Here is a 20,620-nt window from a genome sequence, read left to right as displayed (position 1 = left end):
CTAAGTGCACCCAGGCTTAATCTCAGCATCCACTTCAAATCCACCTCTTCTTCCATCACCAAACACTCCAGATCCTATCTCACAGTTTTGTTTTGTTTTATGGGGCCTGCAGATACGATGTTAGGAAAGTGGTAAAAATTGAAAATGGTGAGGTAAAGGATCTGTCTGCATTCTTATCACCATTCCCATCATTTATATTTCTGTTCTAGCAATAAATGCAAAACTCTTGACAGGCATAGAGAAATTTATGCTGCCAAATGTCACCTTTGAATATGACAACTTCAAGTCATCAGTTTTAAATGGTAATGTAAAAGCATTCTGACAAAAACTCGGCAAAAACAATTAGAGCTCGATCTTGTCAGCACACAGGACAAATGCTCATTATAGATGCCCCTGCTTTTCTCCTCTACCACTGGGTTTTGGTGGTCACAGTTTGATCAGCATTGCAAACAGAGGTAAGAATAATCTCAGGCCTCATTCTCCATAGAGGCAATTGATGGATATCTAGCGAAGACACCATAGAGTATGGGAAAATCACTGATACTAACCACCAGTAAGGGGGATAAACCAAAAGGAAAAGGTCTGAAATTTCTGAAAGGTTAAAAGATAATATATGACTTTATTCACCTATTTGCCTGCTTTGTTTAGTGTTGAAAAGACAAGTGGCACATAACAGGCCTTCCATAAATATTTGTTGATTGAATGAATTGTCTTCAGACAGTCAATTTTCCAACATACATGACCAAGAAAAGGAAGAAAGTAATCATCAAACCAGAGGAACTCCATGCAATAATCTCATCATATTCTGTATCTTCCCTCAATCAAATACTGGTAGTACAGCAATGGCCTTAGAGATTTGTCTATTCCAATTCCCAGATGGGAAAACAGAGGTGCGGCGAAAGTAAAAATAATTGGTACCATTACAGGAAAACTGGGCTTCAACTTTTCCAATGGGTAGAAAGAAAATACCTCTTTTGGCTGGGTGTGGTGGCTCACATCTGTAATCCCAGCTCTTTGGGAGGCCAAGGTGGGCGGATCACGAGGTCAGGAGATCGAGACCATCCTTGCTAATACAGTGAAACCTGGTCTCTACTAAAAATACAAAAAATTAGCCGGGTGTGGTGGCGGGCGCCTGTAGTCCCAGCTACTCGGGAGGCTGAGGCAGGAGAACGGCGTGAACCTGGGAGGCGGAGCTTGCAGTGAGCTGAGATCGTGCCACTGCACTCCAGTCTGGGCGACAGAGTGAGACTCCGTTTCAACAAAAAAAAAAGAAAAGAAAAAAGAAAATACCTCTTTTGCAGGACCTCTACGAACATGAGTTCCACATCCTTAACTTACCACTATCCTATGGGAATCTGCTAAAAAGACAGGCCTGTGGGGAGGCAGTGGAATTGTAAACTGCCTTAAAATAATGCCTTGGTTTTCCTACCTAAATGATTCCCATTCCATAGGGGAAAACATAGTGATCTTTAAAAATGTATCTTAATTAAAAAAAATTTGCTTAACAATTATATCCAGACGTTTTAGAAACAAATACACCAATTTCAGTGGGGTTAGGATATTTTAGAAACAACTACTCACACCAATCTCAGTAAGATCTTGTATCATGTATTTATTCCAAAAAAATCGGTCATCAACCTAGAAAAGGTGCAGAAACAACAGTTCAGAAACACATTATTTCAGTTTTCCTACAAAAGCCAAAACAGGCCATCACTTGTTCCCAAGGGCAAACCCTGCTCTATGAGCTGTGAGTGGTACCTTCTGCCAGAGGGGCCGACCATCCCTCTCCCCAGTGCTCTGCCTCTGCACCGAATTGGTCAGGTCATAGGTCAAGCTATAATAAAAGGATTCCGAGTCCATGAACATCTTCAGCAACTCTTCAAGCAATCTCCTCTCCAACTTCTCCTTCTCTTTACTTTCCTTAACCTACAAGAAATTAATGTACTATTACTACAGAAATTAAATGTAAAGTAATCTGAGGATAACACATAAATTCCTAAGAGAGAAGTGAAAATAATCCCAAGGACGTAAGGAGACAGTGCTTCAATACAACAAATGGTTTGAAAATAAATTTTCTGAGTACAGAATTATCTCTCCATTTAAAACTAATCAAAGATGAATTCAAAGCCCATATCAATTAAACTCTTACTTTCTTTTTATTAGGAGCAGACACATTGGATTTAATATGCGTAAAGGTCTTCAGTAGAAATTTTGAGTCATCAGGAGATGGTATAATCTTCTCTGGTTTGTTAATACCAAAATGATGCTTCTTACAGAGCTAAATAGGAAGAGAAAGATGATTTGTTATTATTAATATCTGTTAAGTGTTCGAGTGCAAAATTAAATGCTACTGCTCAGGCATTCTGATTAACTGTAAACCTCAAGACTTAGAAAAATTATCAAGTAGATAATTGATGGCACACACAGCTGTGAGTCCCATGATGAGAAAGCTACAGCAGAGGATAAAACACAAAGAATACAGGGCAGGATAGACTTAGGAATTAGAGGTGGAAAATTCAGGTTAGGCTCATAATCAGTTCTCCTCTAACGTAACTGAAGAATGAAATATTCTGGCTGAGGTTATTAATGCTTTGGAAATTAGTATCTAAGAATTTAAAAATTGCAAAATGCACATTTGCTATGCTTCAGGGTTATGATTTTACAGGTATCTGTGCTAAATACCAATGCTAATTGAGTGTTTTGGTTGAGAAGATGGATTAAGAGCCTGCTCTAGTGGGAGCCCTAAAAGCTGGCCGTTTCAACCACTCCCTCTCCTCCTATGCTCACACGCACTAATGAAATCAGCTTAATAACATACGCTTTGGGTCCGGAGATTAGTTAAACTTGAAGAAGCAGTAATTAGGGGCTGCAGGAGAAGTGCCGCACAACTGACAAGGGTAAGGAAGGGCATGGGAGTGTGAATACAGCTGTGTAAAGATAACAGTAGGCACAGAAGGTTCTAAAGAAGGCTACCTGGTTAAAGTTGAGGGTTTTACATATAATTTCATGTAGCTCAGCAAACAAAGCAAATATTCTGAAATGTACACACAAATTCTGTTAACAATATGCAGACCAATTCCATTTTTTCAACAAACTAGTTTCACTGCTACACTAAGTAGGAGACTCTTAATAAGAACTAATACTTACTAAATGCTTATTATCATCAGTGTGTTACAAAATAGCTATTAACATAAAATGAGAAGAAAAGCGAATTTAAACTTTGATTATTTAAGAAAAGGGGGAGAGAGAGCGTCCCTGTTTTATTACATTTGGAAGTAGAAACTAATAACTGGACCAAATTTTCATGTGCAATGGCATCTCCAGATGATTTCAAGCCTTTTCAAAATTATGGCTATCAAAAACTGTCCACATGGGTTTCACACCATGATTACAGCTTTAAGCTGCTCCTGCCCTGCCATTAAAGACAAGAGAACTAAAGATGAGGCAGAAAAGCTTTATATTCCTTCAGCCAGAACAGCTCACTTTTATTTCCCTTCAAATAAAACTAGCAAGAACTCCAGGTGACAGGGAAGGAGAGAAGACAGAACCAAGTGTATGGATACAGCACCCCTCTTTCTGTGATGGTTTCTGTCAGCACAGAGGCCCATCCTCCTCTGCCCCTCTGCTCTGCACACCCCCGCTCCACTCCTCTTCCTCAACCACTGCTGTCCTCTTACTCACTCTGCACTCCTCACTGCCTCCAGCTCCACTCCTCCCATTCTCTCCCCAACCCACGCCTCCACCCCATTTTCACCCCTACCGCTCTCCCAAGCTGCTGTCTCCAGCATGATCAATGACCTCAACTTGCTAAATCAAATGCTCTTGGTTCTTAACCTCTCAGTAGCATCTGAGTCACTCCCTCATCCTACAATACACGGCTTCACCTGGCTCCCACTGGTCACTCCTCCTCTACTGCTTTGACTGGTTCCTTTCCAGCCTCCTGCTTGATGTCTAGGTGCCCCAAGCTTCAGTCCCTGATCCCCTTCTCGTCTGCATTCACTCCCTCAGTGATTTCATCCAGACTCATGGATTCCAATACCGTCCATATGCCAACCCAACTTCCCAAATGTTTATTTCCAGCCCAGCTCTCTCCCAAAACTCCAGCCTCACATATCCCAACATTTCCACTGGGATGTCTACCAGACATCTCAAACTCAATACGTCCAAAACCAGACCCTCCCCTCCCCTCCCCTCCACCAGCTTCACCTCCTAGTGCTCTCTGCCCCCTGCTCACCCCACTCCACCCACATTGGCTTCCTTGCTATTCCTCAACACAGCTGTCCTCTCTTCCCGGACACCCCCTCGCCAGATATCTTACCTCCATCTTCACTCCTGGGCACTCCCTCCACCACACTTACTGTGTTCAACTTTCATTTCCATCAGCGTTTATTACTTTCCAACATACTACAGTTATTGTGCTGATGTTTATCATCTGTCTCCACCTTCTATAATGTAAGCTCCTTCAAGGCAGGACCTTTGTCTTGTTGACTCCTACCTCCAGTGCCTTAGCAGTGGCTGCCATCAGAGCTTTCACAGCCATCACTCCCCTTCTCCCATGAACATGTGGCACACACCCCACCCTCCCTGATACAGTATCACTGGGGCAGCAGAGCAGCAGTTTTAAACAGATGCTCCCCTTTGGTCTCCTGCTACTGCTCTGCTTGTGGCACCAGGCCACTGTTGGCTAGCAATTTTTAGATAAAATGTTAGTGATTAGGCCTATGAATAACGCTTAAAAACCTGAAAACATGCTTACTTGCTCAAGACCGAGCTACAGATTGTTACAATTTTAGTATTCAAAACGGGATACACAGACACAGTCATCCTTTTTTTTTTTTTTTTTGAGACAGAATTTCGCTCTTGTTGCCCAGGCTGGAGTGCAATGGTGTGGTTTCGGCTCACCATAACCTCCACTTCCTGGGTTTAAACAATTCTCCTGCCTCAGCCTCCCGAGTAGCTGGGATTACAGGCATGCACCACCACGCCCGGCTAATATTGTATTTTTAGTAGAGACGAGGTTTCTCCATGTTGGTCAGGCTGGTCTCAAACTCCCGACCTCATGTGATCTGCCCGCCTCAGCCTCCCAAAGTGCTGGGATTATAGGCATGAGCCACCACGCCCGGCCAACATAATCATTCTTAAGAGCACTCAAGCCAGCAAAATCCTCCCCCTGGGAATCTATCAAAGGTCTGGCTATTTCAAGTAAATGTGCAACAGCACACCTAGTCTGCACCCAGGTTTTCCTCACTCAGGAAGACGGAGTCCATTTTTCTCTTCAAGGTTAGTTTCTGGGATTAGGACCTGGGCTCATCATTCACCCCCTTCCTTTGTCCCAACCTCTGATAGCCCCTTTCCTAGCACCTTGGGACATGTTTACACATGTGAGAATCTTCTTTTAAATCCATTCCTCAAACCTGGAATCCACTCTGAGAGCCAGCAGGGTGCAGTGTCCCAGCCACTGGAACTGCAACGACTATAATCTGATTGGGGCAGGTCAAGGAGTAAAGGCTCCAATGACACTGCTTAGGCCTCCTAACTCTGTCTCTCGGAATGTGGCGCTCATGAACACTCCCTGCTGTCTCTTCCTCTGGTCCCCATGACAACAATCTCCCCGGGTCCTTCCCCACCTCTGGCTGTTTCTTCTCAGTCTCCTTTGCGGGTGTATCTTTCTTCTCTAAAACTGATGGTATTCCCAGTGTTCTACCCTTAACTCTTTTCTCAGTCTTCATGCTCCATCTAGAAAATGTCACCCTCTTTTCTCATTTTAACTACTACTACGTTTGCTAACTCCACTCCTTCGCCCTAATCTCAAGACTGATACATGTGACGTCTCCCCTACACTGAGACACACTAGACTCTCAAACTCAGCATCTCTAGAACTGAGCAACATCTGCTCCCCAAATATTGTTCCTTCTCTGGTATGTCCTATTTCAGGTAATGACGGCACCACCCACGGGATCATTTAAGCAAGAAACCTTGGAATCATCTTCCATCATTCTCCTTCTCTAAGTCTCTCCTATCAACCCCAACCACTGCATGCTCATTGTTATAGTGTTGATTCAGATCCCTATCTTTTGTCCAGACCAGTATTTCTTCATAGAAGTGCTACTGGCATGGCACACAGGAGATGCTCTATGCAGGATTGATTATCCAACTCAGTGCAGACACTCTAACAGCTCCCCTCATGATCTAGGGAGTTCCACCTGAGCACCAGGCCTCAAGTGCTAAGCATGGCCCCAGGCTCCCATCTCCCATGAAGCCCTGTTAGTCCACTTTACTGTGTAGGGGCCAAATTCCCACCTGCTACTGTCTGCTTCTAGATGCAGACCCAGAAACGCTATGGCTTCAGTCTGATCTACTTTAAAAATTGCTTATTCTCTAAGCTTGGCATTTCCTTCCTTCCTGCTTGCCTTCCTCCCTCCCTCCTTCCTTCCTCCCCTCCCCTTCCCTTTCCTTCCTTCCTTCCTTCTTCCTTTCCTTCCTCCCTTCTTTCCTTCTTTGAGACAGAGTCTCGCTCTGTTGCCCAGGCTAGAGTGCGATGGCACAATCTCAGCTTGCTGCAACCTCTGCCTCCCAGATCCAAGCGGTTCTCCCACTTCAGCCTCTGGAGTAGCTGGAACTACAGGCATGTGCCACCATGCCTGGCTAAGTTTTGTATTTTTAATAGAGATAGGGTTTCACCATGTTGGCCAGGCTGCTCTTGAACTGCTGACCTCAAGTGATCTGCTCGCCTCAGCCTCCCAAAGCGTTGGGATTACAAGCATGAGTCACCACATCTGGTCTTTTCTATTTTTATTTCTTTTATCTATCCTCATCCTGGCCTTGAAACAGAGTTAATATAAGCCCATCATCCCTTAACTTCCTTATGTACAATTCCAAAATCAAAAAAACTCTAAAACCTGAAAGTGTATTTTTTAAGTTAAAAACTCGTTTAATGACAAAGCATGCCCTGAACTGATATGAAGATACTGATAATCATCACTTACCTCCCTTAGTATGAATAGTCATACAATTCTTTAAAAAACATTAACGTGTTTTATTGTAGGGTAATGCTTCAGAACCACTTTAGACTGTAGAAAATACATGGAATAACCATTTGAAAACCCCAAAAAACTTGAATTCTAAAACAAATATGGCCCCAGGAAGTTCAGATAAGGATTGTGGATCTGTATAACAAAGTTCAAACTCACGGAAACACCTTTACTGGAAGGCTTTCTCTGTCTCTTAAAAGTGATTTTTTTCTAAATAAAAATTTTAAATTGCTGGCCAGGTGCTGGGGCTCACACCTATAATCCCAGCACTTTGGGAGGTTAAGGCAGGCAGATCGCTTAAGCCCAGGTATTCAAAACCAGCATGGGGAATACAGTGAGACCCTATCTCTTCAAAAAATAGAAAAAAAAAAAAAATTAGCCAGGGGTGGTGGCGCATGCCTGTAGTCCCAGCCACTTGGAGGGCTGAAGGCAGGAGGATCGTGCCACTGCATTCCAGCCTGTGTGACAGAGCGAGACCCTGTCTCAAACAAATAAATGAGATTACTATAAATGTAAACATTTCCAATGAGTATGTTAGAATCTTCTACACAGTTACCTTTAGAAAATAAAGTACAGAGCACTACCTTTCTGAAACGGTTAAATTCAGACCTGACAAAAAACAGGGATAGAGAAAATTACTTAGGATTCCTTCCCAGTCCTAAGGTATTTTGTTTACACAGAGCCCCAGGGATTACAATGCATAGCACTGGCAACAGGGTCACCTTCCCTTTTCCAGAGGCCCAGCCAGTTTTGTGTGGCACGTGGTTAGGTCCTTATCACAACTCTGAAACATGAGATTTCAAAAAGAAAACACCACAGCTACAACTCCCAGCTACTTCTCCACAAGCTCCACAGCACTTCCCTAGTTTTTAAATTGTGCTTGCAACTTACATCTTATGACCAAGATTAAGGGTTGATGTTGCTGCTGCCATTTAAGAAAAGGGACATAAATAATTTTATGTGAAAAGCTGGTATCTACATCCATCTGAACCTAAAATTTTAAACAGATGTCTGATGGAAACTAAACAGGGAAAATGATGCGGTTATCTATTAAGGCAATGAGATACGCAAATAAGATACGCAGACATGGAACAAAACCTACATAACTTTAAAGGGTATAAAGAAAAAACATCTATGTCCTCATTGTTTAAATCATTACAGATTATTCGTACCCTTATACAGATTTTTAAATATTCTTTTTTAGAGACAGGGTCTCACTCCACCAACCAGGCTGGAGTGCTGTGATGCAATCACAGCTCACTGCAGCCTCAAACTCCAGAGCTCAAGTAATCCTCCTGCCTCAGCCTCCTGAATACCTGTGACTATAGATATACACCACTACACCCAGCTAATTTTTTTTTTTTTTTTTTTTGAGACGAAGTTTCACTCTTGTTGCCCAAGCTGCAGTGCAATGGCATGATCTCCGCTTACCACAACCTCCGCCTCCCAGGTTCAAACGATTCTCCTGCCTCAGCCTCCCGAGTAGCTGGGATTATAGGCATGTGCCACCATGCCCGGTTAATTTTGTATTTTTAATAGAGACGGGGTTTCTCCATGTTGGTCAGGCTGGTCTTGACCTCAGGTGATCTGCCCGCCTCAGCCTCCCAAAGTGCTGGGATTACAGGCGTGAGCCACCACACCCGGCCAACACCCAGCTAACTTTTAAATTTTTTATAGAGACAGGGTCTTGCTATGTTGCCCAGGCTGGTCTCAAACTCCTGGCCTGAAGCAATCCTCCCACCTCGGCCACCCAAAGTGCCGAGATTACAGGCATGAGCCACTGCACTTGACCCCTACCTCTCTCTCTCTCTCTCTTTTTGGAGACAGTGTCTCATTCCATTGCCCAGGTTGGAGTGCAGGGGCACAATCACAGTTCACTGCAGCCTCAAAGTCCCGGGCTAAGGTGATCTCTCGGGTAGCTGGGACTACAGGGATGTACCACCACACATGGCTGTTTTTGTACAGGCAGAGTCTCACCATGTTGCCCAGGCTGGTCTCAATCCTCCTGCCTCGGCCTCCCAAAGTGCTAGGATTATAGGCATAAGCCACTGTGCCTGGCCTCTTTACATCGTTTTTGTAAAATAGCACACTGTTTTGAAAATCAGGCACAGTGGCTCACGTCTATAATCCCAGCACTTTGGGAAGCCAAGGTGGGTGGATCACCAGGTCAGGAGATCAAGACCATCTAACCAGGCTGACACAGTGAAACCCCATCTCTGCTAAAAATACAAAAAATTAGTCGGGTGTGGTGGCACATAACTGTAGTCCCAGCTACTTGAGAGGCTGAAGCAGGAGAATCATTTCAACCAAGGGAGGCGGAGGTTGCAGTGAGCCGAGATCATGTCACTGTACTCCAGCCTGGGGGACAGAGCGAGGCTCTGTTTCAAAAAAAAAAAAAAAAAAAAAAAAAATCAGTCTGGCAGTTCCACAAAAGGTTAGAGTTACCATATGACCCAGCAATTCCATTCCTAGGTACACACCCAAGAGAGATAAAAACAAATATATCACCAAGAACTTGTATGCAAAATGGTTTATAACAGCATTATTCATAATAGCTAAAAGGTGGAAACAACTCAAATGTCCATCAACTGATGAACAGAGAAATAAAATGTGACATACCCATACAAGGGATTATCTGGCAATAAAGAAAAATAAAGTACTGCTACACACTACAACTGGCACGAAACTTAAAAGCTATGCTAGGTGAAAGAAGTCCACCACAAAAGGCCACGTGGTATATTATTCTGTTTATATGAGATGTCCAGAATAGACAAATATTTATAGAGACAGAAAGGAGATTAGTGGTTGCATGGTGCTGAGGAGCTGGAGTTGGGAAGGAAATGAGGAGTGGCTGCTAACGAAGACGGGGTTTTTTCGGGGGATGATGAAAGGTTCTAAAATTGATTGTGGTGATAACCACACGACTCTGAATACACTAAAAACCATTGACTTATATACTTTAAATGGGTGAACTGTATAGTATTTGAATTTTTTTTTAATTGGCAAACAAATAAGGCATATATTTGAGATAAAAAGACAACAGAGGCAGAAAACTAGAAATTCTATTAATACCCATCTCTGAAATAAGATTGCTTCTGCTCCAATTACAGAACACAGACTTAGGCTTTAGCAAATCTGGGAACAGTGACCACATTAAAAGATGCTGCTGGAATAAATGCAGCTTATTCAAACTGATACACAGACATCCAAATCAGAAAGTCATACTAAGAAGGAATATGTAGTTTTGTTTAACAAAGTCTTCCTATGTTCTTAAAAAAATAAGAAGACTAGAAGAAAATATGTAAAAATGCAAAACAGAAAAACTATTCTGAAACATGTGAAAGTAACACTGGTCCTCCAAAGAGCCTACGTACAAATGGAAACACCCACCAAAACTCAGTAGACTATTAATAACAATTATTTCCAAGTGGGGGAATTTTTTTTCTTCTCTTTTACAATTTACTGTATAATCAAAAAACACAATGTAAAAAGGATTAAGCTTCTAAAAACTCTTTTAAATTGAGTTATATGGAAATTGAAATAAAGATACCAAGATTTAAATTAACATGTTAAAAGAAAATAAAGTCGTGATTTTCAACATGTGGTTATTTGCCCTTCCTGCTGTTCACTGTTGTAAAGCTCCTTTACCATAAAACAGGATTACAAGGAAAGAAAAAATGGCGAAAGCACAAATTGCTAAAATTATAATCTCTTGAGAAAGGTGTACCAAACTATTCACTGAGATAGGATCTGGAAATACTTTCTCTGTTGTTACTTTTACACCTAATTAGCAGAGTCATTACGTATATTCAGCTGTTAATGTGAACCACAATCTTGCGGCCCCTGAGAAGTGCAGTAGTTTATACTGTACAGCCCAACAGCTGTCAAAATAATTATGTCTATGGAGGAAATCTCACTTTCCTTTTTATTTGAATATAATCTCTTTCCCTTAGATTATCGAGAGAAAAAAAAGGGAAAGTAAGAAGAATAAAGAAGTTCTTAAAGTTTTGATAATATTCACACTTTTGGGCTTAAAAACATCATGTAAATGTTAGTTCCTAAAGCCATCTTGGTTTTTTCCCCATTTATTAAATAGTCAGCTACTAGTCTCAAAAATGTTACAGATTGGTGGCCATGAACGACATAAGAAAACCTCCCTGAAGGCCTCAACCTTTTCTGAATGAGGTGTGACATTTAATTTCCCCAGAACTGGGAGTGCCAAATATGCAAATCCTGACTGGCGGATGGACAAAGTGCTGGGCGGGCTGGCTCCCAGCTCTAAATCAAACTGCCAGAGACCCCAGGCTTAGTGCTCAAACCTGAATGCCAGGCCAAAGGGTGCCCACCTTCAAGGGAAAGGTCTGTGATAACAAGCCATCCTGATCTTTCAGTGTGTCAGCAAAACCATCCAAAAGACATTGCCAAAAAAAAAATGCAAACAAAAACTATAAACATCTGCTTTTAATAGGCCTAACTGCCGCCTAGGCTTTTTGTCTCTCGATCAGCAATAGTGAATAGTGTTCTAGCCAAAGTACCAACAAAAGGAGAATAAGAACTCCAAACTTTTTTCGATTCCTATAACAAATAATAATCAGAGTCTGCTTAAATTCATTTTAATGTTTCTTAAAATTCGACTGTCAAACTTCCAGTGACACTTAAAGCATAAAAATAGCTTCATTTTTACTTACTTTTAAGGCAATTTAACCCTATCCCCAAACTTCCTCCCCAAGAACTCTACATGGAAAAACACGTGCTGACTTGTGGGGCAGTGCGTGCTTTGCTATCATTACCTGCTGTTCAGGTAACAGGGCGGCAGCTCAGCAGAGTTACACAGGACCAGGCAGCCTGAGTCTAGATCCAGGCCCCACCTGTACCAGCTGCGTGACTTAACCCTTGCCAGGCCGCCTTTGTTCTTATTTTATTTTCTGAAATCTACTCACTCATTATTTTTTTTTCCCCACAAGACAAGGTCTGGCTATGTTACCCAGGCTGGTCTCGAACCCCTCAGCTCAAGCGATCCTCCAGCCTCAGCCTGTCAAAGAAAGAAGCCACCCACCTAGCCTCCTTTCTTTATTTGTAGTAATGCCCACTTCATAGGGTGGTCCTAAGGACTAAATATTATTATCTATGTAATACACTGGGTCCGCCTGGCACAATGAACAAACAGTGAACAAAACAGGCTATGGCTACGTCGGAGTGAGGACAATTCCTAGGCGTCAAATCCCCACACTGAGAGCAAACAGGACATAAATGCTTTCATGGGTTACTTCTACTAGGAGGCAGCACCTTGTGGTAAAAAAGCACTGGCCCTAGGCAATCTCATATATTTCGTCCTTAAATCACTCTACTTGTGGACTTGAGCTCTTCTCTGGAAAATAAACAGATTACATTAGACGAGTGACTGTCTTCCTTTTAAAAAACTTTCTTTTTAAACTGTAATAGGGTAATATATGCTTAGAAAATGTTCAAGAAATGCAGATAAAAGAGGATATAATAAGAGGTCTCCTTTTCTTAACTCACTCCTTTTCCCTAGAAGTTTTCAAACTGTATTGTGGCCCTAGGGCTCCCTGGAAACGGAAGGTGGCTTCCAAGGAGAGATCAAGTGGACAGAGCCCCAGGGATTCCCCCAACACTACTTCAACCACAGTGGCCCTGCTTTTATGTGTCTTCTATACTAGGTTTCATGGATTTTGAGACAAGGGTTCCACTACTAAAATGAAGTTGGAAAATCATAGGATTAAATTATTTTAAAAACATTACCCAGCTCTAAAAATGTAAGTCTGTGGTCTACTGAACCAAATCCTCATATTTGCTATTACATTTATATCAGGTTTCCATATAATTTCCCTTTATTTCACCTTACCTCTAGCTCAAGATCCTGAGGTTCCATTTCAGAAAGTGACAGCACAGCAATTTTGGTAACTTTACAGACCTCATGGTCTCCTGGGAGTTTGCCCACCAATGCTTTCTGCCGAATTAGAATAAGCCACCACGGAAGATCTGAAAGAGGAGAGTCATGATAAAGTCTGGCGTTTTTAGAGCGCTACTGTTCTGACAAGTTGAAGGCGAATAACCTAACAATGATAACCAAAAAAAAAATGTGCATCCAAAATAAACTTTTAAAGTAAAACACATCACAAAGACATAAAATAACCCTTAAACATGTGGAAAGATGTTCAATCTCACTCATAATTAGAGAAATGTAAATTAAAACCAGTTGTGACACCATGCTCACCCATCAGATTGGGAACAATTAACCAGAATGACAACACATGTGCTGGCGAGGCTGTGAGAAAACTGAAAACAGCTGTGCAGGTGAGAATACCGACGACAAATACAACTTTTCTGGAAGGAAATTTAGCAGTACCTAACAATACAACAAATGCACTTACCTTTAATCAGTCCAGTGATCCCACCCTTGGGAATTTACCCTGAGGGTACACCTCAACAACAAAGTATATACACTGAAGCCTACTGTATAATTACAAAACACTGGAAACAGCCTAATGTCCAGATACAGGACAGTGGTTGAATAAACTATGGCACATCCATGCAATGGAGTACTATGCAGCTGTAAAAAAAAAAAAAAAAAAAAAAGTATTCTATAAATTAATAAGGAAGGATTCCTGGATGCATTAAGTAGATAAACTGAATATATTATTAACATACCGCCATCCCTCGGTATCTGCGGGGGACTGGCTCCAGGACCCCCGTGGATACCAAATTCCACAGATGCTCAAGTCCATCATGTAAAATGGCATAGTATTTGTATATAACCAATGCACATCCTCTCATATACTTGAAATCGTCTCTAGATTGCTTACAATACCTGATATAATCTAAATGCTATGGTAAACAGTTTTTAAACTGTATTGTTTAAGGAATAATGACGAGAAAAAATGTCTATACATGTCCAGTACAGATGCAACCATCCTTTTTTTTTTCCAAAAATTTTCCATCCATGGTTAGTTAGAGCCACAGATAGAGAACTCAATGGATACACAGGGCCGACTGTACATAATAAGGCTATGTTACAATAACATAATAAATATATGTTTTTGTTTTTGTTTTGAGACTAGGTCTCACTCTGTCACCCAGGCTAGAGTGCAGTGGTGCAATCTCAGCTCATGGCAGCCTCTGCCTCCTGGGCTCAAGCAATCCTCCCACCTCAGCCTCTAAAGTAGCTGGGACCACAAGCATGCACCACCATGCCCAGCTAATTTTTGTACTTTTTTTAGAGATGGGGTTTTGCCATGTTGCCCAGGCTGTTCTCAAACTGCTGGGCTCAAGCAATCTTCCAGCCTTGATCTCCCAGAGTGCTGGGATTATAGGAGTGAGCCACCGTGCCCAGGCAATAAAATATATTATCAAATCAAAGCATAAAAGAATACCTAGAGTGTACTACCCTTCATGTAAGAAAGAAAATATGAGGTGATACATATCTATACAGTCACGTACCACATAATGATGTTTCAGTCAATGATGGGCTACATATGCAGTAGTGGTCCCTTAAAATTATAATGGAGCTGAAAAATTCCTGTCACTTAGTGACATCGTAATGTAGCATGACATATTACGCATGTGTGTGATTCTGGTATAAACCTACTGCACTGCTAGTGATAGAAAAGTATACAACATACAATTACATATGTACATAAGACTTGATAATGATAATAAATGACTGTTACTGGTTTATGTATTTGCTATACTATACTTTTTATCATTATTTTAGGTGTACTCCTATTTACAAATAAGGGTAAAAAGAAAATGTTTTTGCACAGTTGTACAATGTGTTTGTGTTTTAACCTGTTATTACAGAAGAGTCAAAAAGTTTTAAAACATTAAAGAGTTTATAAAGTAAAAAAGTTACAGTAAGCTTAGGTTAATTTAGTATTGAAGAAAGAAAAAAATTTTGGCAGGGCATGGAGGCTCACTCATGTCTGTAATTCCAGCACTTTGAGAGGCCCAAGTAGGAGGATTGCTTGAGCCCAGGACTTCAAGACCAGCCTGGATAACATATGGAGACCTCGTTTCTACAAAAAATTTAAAAATTAGCCAGGAGTTGGGACACGCACCTGTAGTCCCAGCTACTCAGGAGGCTGAGGTAGGAGGATCGCTTAAGCCTGGGAGGTTGATGCAGCAGTGAGTCATGGTCATGCCACCGCACTCCGGCTTGGGTGACAGAGAAAGATCCCATCTCATAAAAAATAAAAAATAAAACAAAAAAAAAAAACAAAAAAAATTTTAAAAAAAGAAGAAATTTTAAAATAAAGTCAGTGTCGCCTACACGTATGGTGTATATAAAGTCTACGGTAGTGTACAATAATGTCCTAGGCCTTCACATTCACTCACTGACTCACCCAGAGCAACTTCTGGTTCCGCAAGTTCCATGCATAGTTAAGTACCCAATACAGGTGTACCATTTTTATCTTTTACACCATATCTTTTATACAGTATTTTTACCGTACCATTTCTATGTTTAGATGAAATTGCCCAACAATGCATTTCTCATTAAGTGATGCATAACTATATGTATCCACGCATTTGTACAAAAACAAGAGGAGAGAGAAGTCAGTGAGATTAGTTATCTCCACAGAGTAGGTGGAAACGGGGTAGAAAGAAGAGGGGATGGGAATAGGATAAAAGAGATGAGGGGGAAGTGACAGTTCTCCGAGTATGCCCTGGCAAATGACTGACTGGTCTCTGAGTAGAATTCTGACTCTTAGAACAATGGTAATGTTTTACATATCCCTTCAAATAAATAGTTCAAATCAACCAGAATGTGGGAGAACCTCAAACTGCAAACCCAGCTCTATTAAAACTTAAGACTAGGCCGGACACGGTGGCTCACGCCTGTAATCCCAGCACTTTGGGAGGCCGAGGCAGGCGGATCATGAGGTTAGGAGATCGAGACCATCCTGGCTAACATGGTGAAACCCCGTCTCTACTAAAAAATACAAACAATTAGCCAGGCGTGGTGGCGGGCACCTGTAGTCCCAGCTACTCGGGAGGCTGAGGCAGAAGAATGGCGTGAACCCGGGAGGTGGAGCTTGCAGTGAGCCAAGATCGCGCCACTGCACTCCAGCCTGGGTGACAGTGCGAGACTCTGTCTCAAAAAGTAAATAAATAAATAAGAATAGAACTAAATTGTAGGAGATAGAGAAGAAAAAATTAACCAAAGTAACTTCAGAAAACTATTTGGTAAAGATAAAGACAAAAAAAACCGTATGCACTATTGTACTTTGGTTACTAAATTTATTTTTCAGAAGAGTATGGGTTGGTAATTCTCCAACTACTTTGTGTGTACACTGGGACTGAACAGAGAACTAAATATATTGAGGAGAATGGAGGGAAAAAGATAAAACAACCGAAAGAAACCTTTAATAAATACAAGACAGAAAGAAGCAAACACCCAATCTTTCCAATCCAAATTTCTACTTCTCACAAGACTTTTAATTAAACGAAAAATAGTCTAAGAAAGACAGCGTGCAAAAGCAATTTTTCAGTTTATGAGACTACACCATTAAAAAAACACTCCCCAATTAGACCCCAAACCAAAAATTATTGAAATTGTGTTTCAGGAATTTATTATAGAAAAATAACACCATATATTTCCCATATAAAAGAATTTTTATAAAGGATATACAGGCTGGACACAGTGGTTCACACCTATAATCCTAGCACTTTGGGAGGCCCTGGGCAGATCACATGAGGCCAGGAGCTCAAAACCAGCCTGGCCAACATTTCAAAACTCTGTCTCTACTAAAAATACAAAAATTAGCCAGGCATGGTGGTGCACATATGTAATCCCAGCTACTCGGAGGGCTAAGGCATGAGAATCGCTTGAACTCGGGAGGCAGAGGTTGCAGTGAGCCGAGATGGCACCACTGAACTCCAGCCTGGGCGAGACAGTGAGACTCTGCCTCAAAAACAAATTTTTTAAATTAAATAAATAAAAATAAAAAGTATATATAATATCTTCATTTGCCCCATTTATTCCCCAAGTATTGATCAACTCTCATTTTAGAAATGGTGCTTTTGGAGATATGCTTTAAGCATTTCATAAATGCAAAAGTTTGGAAACATTTCATAATTCCTTATAAAATAGGGTGGAAATTTACTTCAAAGTTTTAAGGCTTTTATAGGCCATTTCCCTATTATCATTAAACATTAACTGAAGACCCACCATGTGCTAGGAAATTAATCAGGCATGGATACACATTACCAAGCATCTTGTAGGGGTTATGTGAAACATTACCTGTTAGCTGCTTGGCAACAAACCTAACATGTAAATCTTCCTAAAAAGCACATAACAGACAACAAACTGTTCAGTGTCAATAAATTTTGTTGAATAAAAAGAAATCCTTACAATAGGTCTCTTAACCTCACAGGAATAATTTCTATCTTATTTTATCTTATTTATTTTTCTCTTCTGAGATGGAGTCTCGTGCTGTTGCGAGGCTGGAGTGCAGTGGTACAATCTCGGCTCACTGCAACCTCCACCTCCCGGGTTTAAGCAATTCTCCCGCCTCAGCCTCTTGGGTAGCTGGGACTACGGGCGCCCGCCACCACACCTGGCTAATTTTTGTAGGTTTTTTTTTTGTTTTTTTGTAGTTTTTTTTGTTTTTTAGTAGAGACGGGGTTTCACCCTACTGGCCAGGCTGGTTTCAAACGCCTGACCCTGTGATCCACCTGACTCGGCCTCCCAAAGTGCCGGGATTACAGGCGTGAGCCACTGCGCCCGGCCATTTCTATCCTATAGTGAACAATTTACAGTTGGGCCAGGCATGGTGGGTCATCCCTGTAATCCCAGCACTTTGGGAGGCTGAGGAGGGAGGATTACTCAAAGCCAGGGGTTCAAAAACAGCCTGGCCAGCATAGTAAGACTCCAGCCCTATAAAAATTGTTTTTAAAAATTAGCCAAGGCCAGGTGCAGTGGCTCATGCCTGTAATCCCAGCATTCTGGGAAGCTGAGGTGAGTGGATCGCTTGAGTTCAGAAGTTTCAAACCAGCCTGGGTAACACAGCAAAACCCCATCTCTGCAAAAGATACAAAAGTTATCTGGGCATGGTGGTACATGCCTGCAGTCTCAACTACTCAGGAGGCTGAGGGGTGAGGATCATTTGAGTCCAGGAGTTCAAGGCTGCAGTGAGCTGTGACGGCATCACTGTACTCCAGCCTGAATGACAGAGCAAGACCATGTCTCTAAAAAAATAAATAAATAATAAATCTTTATGACTCAAAGACCTCTCTCTCTCTCTCACACACACACACACACACACACACACACACACACACACACACACACACGAAGGCCCTTCCTAGTTTACATCTTCTTGCCCTGATTTGCTCTGGATTCATTTCACATCAACATTACAAATTATGATTTTAATAAATTCAATAACGAAACCACAATGTACATTATCAAATATAGTATCTTTCCAATAAACCATCCAGTGGTATAGTGCCAAAAATATAAAATTTTTAACTTTCAAACACAGGTTTTATTTCACATACAAACTCACTTGGAAAACCAAGAGGCATCTTTTTTCCCACAAAAACACTTGTATTGCCAATACTTAAACTCAACTTACACATTCAAATACATTTTAAAATAAAATATACATTTTTTAGCATTAACTACTCATATACAAAAATGTGAAAAATCTACGTGCTTTTTAAAAGGTTACAGATACTCAATATGCCTTGCAGTTATGATGAAGATTAAATCTGAGAAAATATAATGTAACAGAAACAAAGCCTTCTCAATAGTAGCCTTCCTTTTTCAAGGAGGCTTCAAATGTCCTAGACTTTGAGGTCAGAACTTGGACTAAGTTTTAGCTCCATCATTTACTTCTTGTACACTTCAAAGCATAATCCTTAGCTGCTCCGATTCTGTTTTCTCATATGAAAACTGGGATAAAACTGCCTACTTCAGAGAATGGCTATGAGGATTAACAATTTGTGTAATTCATGATGTTATTCCTAAAATGTTTAGTGAACATCTACTATAAGTATCACAAGGCAATTTATGTCTATCTTTTTTTTTTTTTTTTGAGACGGAGTGTCACTCTCTCTCCCAGTGTGGAGTGCAGTGGCGCGATCTCGGCTCACTGCAAGCTCCGCCTCCAGGGTTCACGCCATTCTCCTGCCTCAGCCTCCCCGAGTAGCTGGGACTACAGGCGCCCGCCACCACACCCAGCTAATTGTTTGTATTTTTTAGTAGAGACGGGGTTTCACCATGTTAGCCAGGATGGTCTCGATCTCCTGACCTTGTGATCTGCCCGCCTCGGCCTCCCAAAGAGCTGGGATTATAGGCGTGAGCCACCGTGCCCAGCCTGGTGTCTATTTTTATTACCACTACACCCTGCTAATAGATTCCATTTCCAACCTATAGTCGAAAAACTAAAAAACATTCAAATAATGTGCCCCAGGCTTGCAACTGGCCGATAGGATTTTTTTAAAACTTCCCTTTTAGACATCTTCATACATAAAAGTAGAGAGAGCAATATAATCAAACCAAATCCACCCACCACCTAGACCTAGCAGTTATCAATGCATGACTCAGTCTTCTATGACGTCCAAATTTTTTTTTCCCAATGACTCTGTACCTGTCTTTTAATTTTAAAGAATTCCAAATCTAGAAAGTAAAAAGGAAACCCCATGGGCTTTGGGTTAAAAATCTGAGTTCTATTCTATTTGAGGCTGGGCACGGCGGCCCACGCTTGTAATCCCAGCACTTTGGGAGGCCAAGGCAGGAAGATTGCTTCAGCCCAGGAGACCAGCCTGGGCAACATGGGGAAACTCTGTCTCTACAAAAAAAAAATTAAAAATTAGCCAGGCATGATGGAGCAACCCTGTAGTTCCAGCTACTCAGGAGGCTGAGAGTGGAAGGATCACCTGAACCAGGGAGGTCAAGGCTGCAGTAAGCCATAATCGCATCACTGCAGTCCAGCCTGGGCAACAAGAATGAGAGACACAGAAGGAAAGAGAAAGGGAAAGGAAAGAGAGACGAGAGAGAGAGAGAGAGAGAGAGAAAGATAGAAAGAGACAGAGAGAGAGAGAGAGAGAGAGAAAGATAGAAAGAGACAGAGAGAGAGAGAGAGAGAGAAAGATAGAGACAGAGAGAGAGAGAGAGAAAGAGAGAAAGAAAGAGAGAAAAGAAAGAGAGAAAAGAAAGAAAGAAAGAAAGAAAGAAAGAAAGAAAGAAAGAAAGAAAGAAAGAAAATTATATTTGACAATCCAGTTTCTTCCAGAAATAAATGGCAAAAAAAATTTTAGATTCTAGCATAATCAAATATATAAAATTTTTCTTTGACTGATTTTTCCCCCTAAGGAAACCTAAAGAGAATGTGAGTGAAGAAAAATTCCAACCACTTATCATGCCATTTTCCAAAGAAGAGAGAAATTAAGGTAGATAACTTAGATTATAACGTGTAGATATCTATTTCCTTACAAATTTTACTTCGTTTAGTTTTTTTTATTTTTGATCTATATGTAAGACTGAAACAGTGAGAAAAAAACTAACATCGAGCTTTACTATGTGCTGTATATTTTTCATTTGCTAAACCTCAGCCTCGTGGAAAAAG

The 20,620-nt window shown here is 41.2% G+C and overlaps 1 protein-coding gene across 5 annotated transcripts in view; it reads right to left on the bottom strand.

Annotated features, from left to right (window-relative positions):
• INPP5F (inositol polyphosphate-5-phosphatase F) overlaps positions 1–20,620 on the bottom strand; it is a 103,050-nt gene that overhangs the window by 33,702 nt on the left and 48,728 nt on the right. For 4 of the 5 annotated variants that reach the window (XM_045361632.2, XM_065521488.1, XM_074002897.1 and 1 more), the window contains 4 exons: positions 12,895–13,031; positions 2,150–2,278; positions 1,759–1,926; positions 1,582–1,638 (listed from right to left, as the gene is read on the bottom strand). In XM_045361632.2, coding sequence (XP_045217567.2) covers positions 1,582–1,638; positions 1,759–1,926; positions 2,150–2,278; positions 12,895–13,031 — 491 coding nt within the window. Of the gene's footprint in view, positions 1–627; positions 712–1,581; positions 1,641–1,758; positions 1,927–2,149; positions 2,279–12,894; positions 13,032–20,620 lie in introns of those variants that run through there. The other variant, XM_074002898.1, reaches the window with a different exon arrangement.

This window comes from Macaca fascicularis, chromosome 9 (assembly GCF_037993035.2).
Source record: "Macaca fascicularis isolate 582-1 chromosome 9, T2T-MFA8v1.1".
NCBI lineage: Eukaryota > Metazoa > Chordata > Mammalia > Primates > Cercopithecidae > Macaca > Macaca fascicularis.
This window is presented reverse-complemented; position numbering and strand designations above follow the sequence as displayed.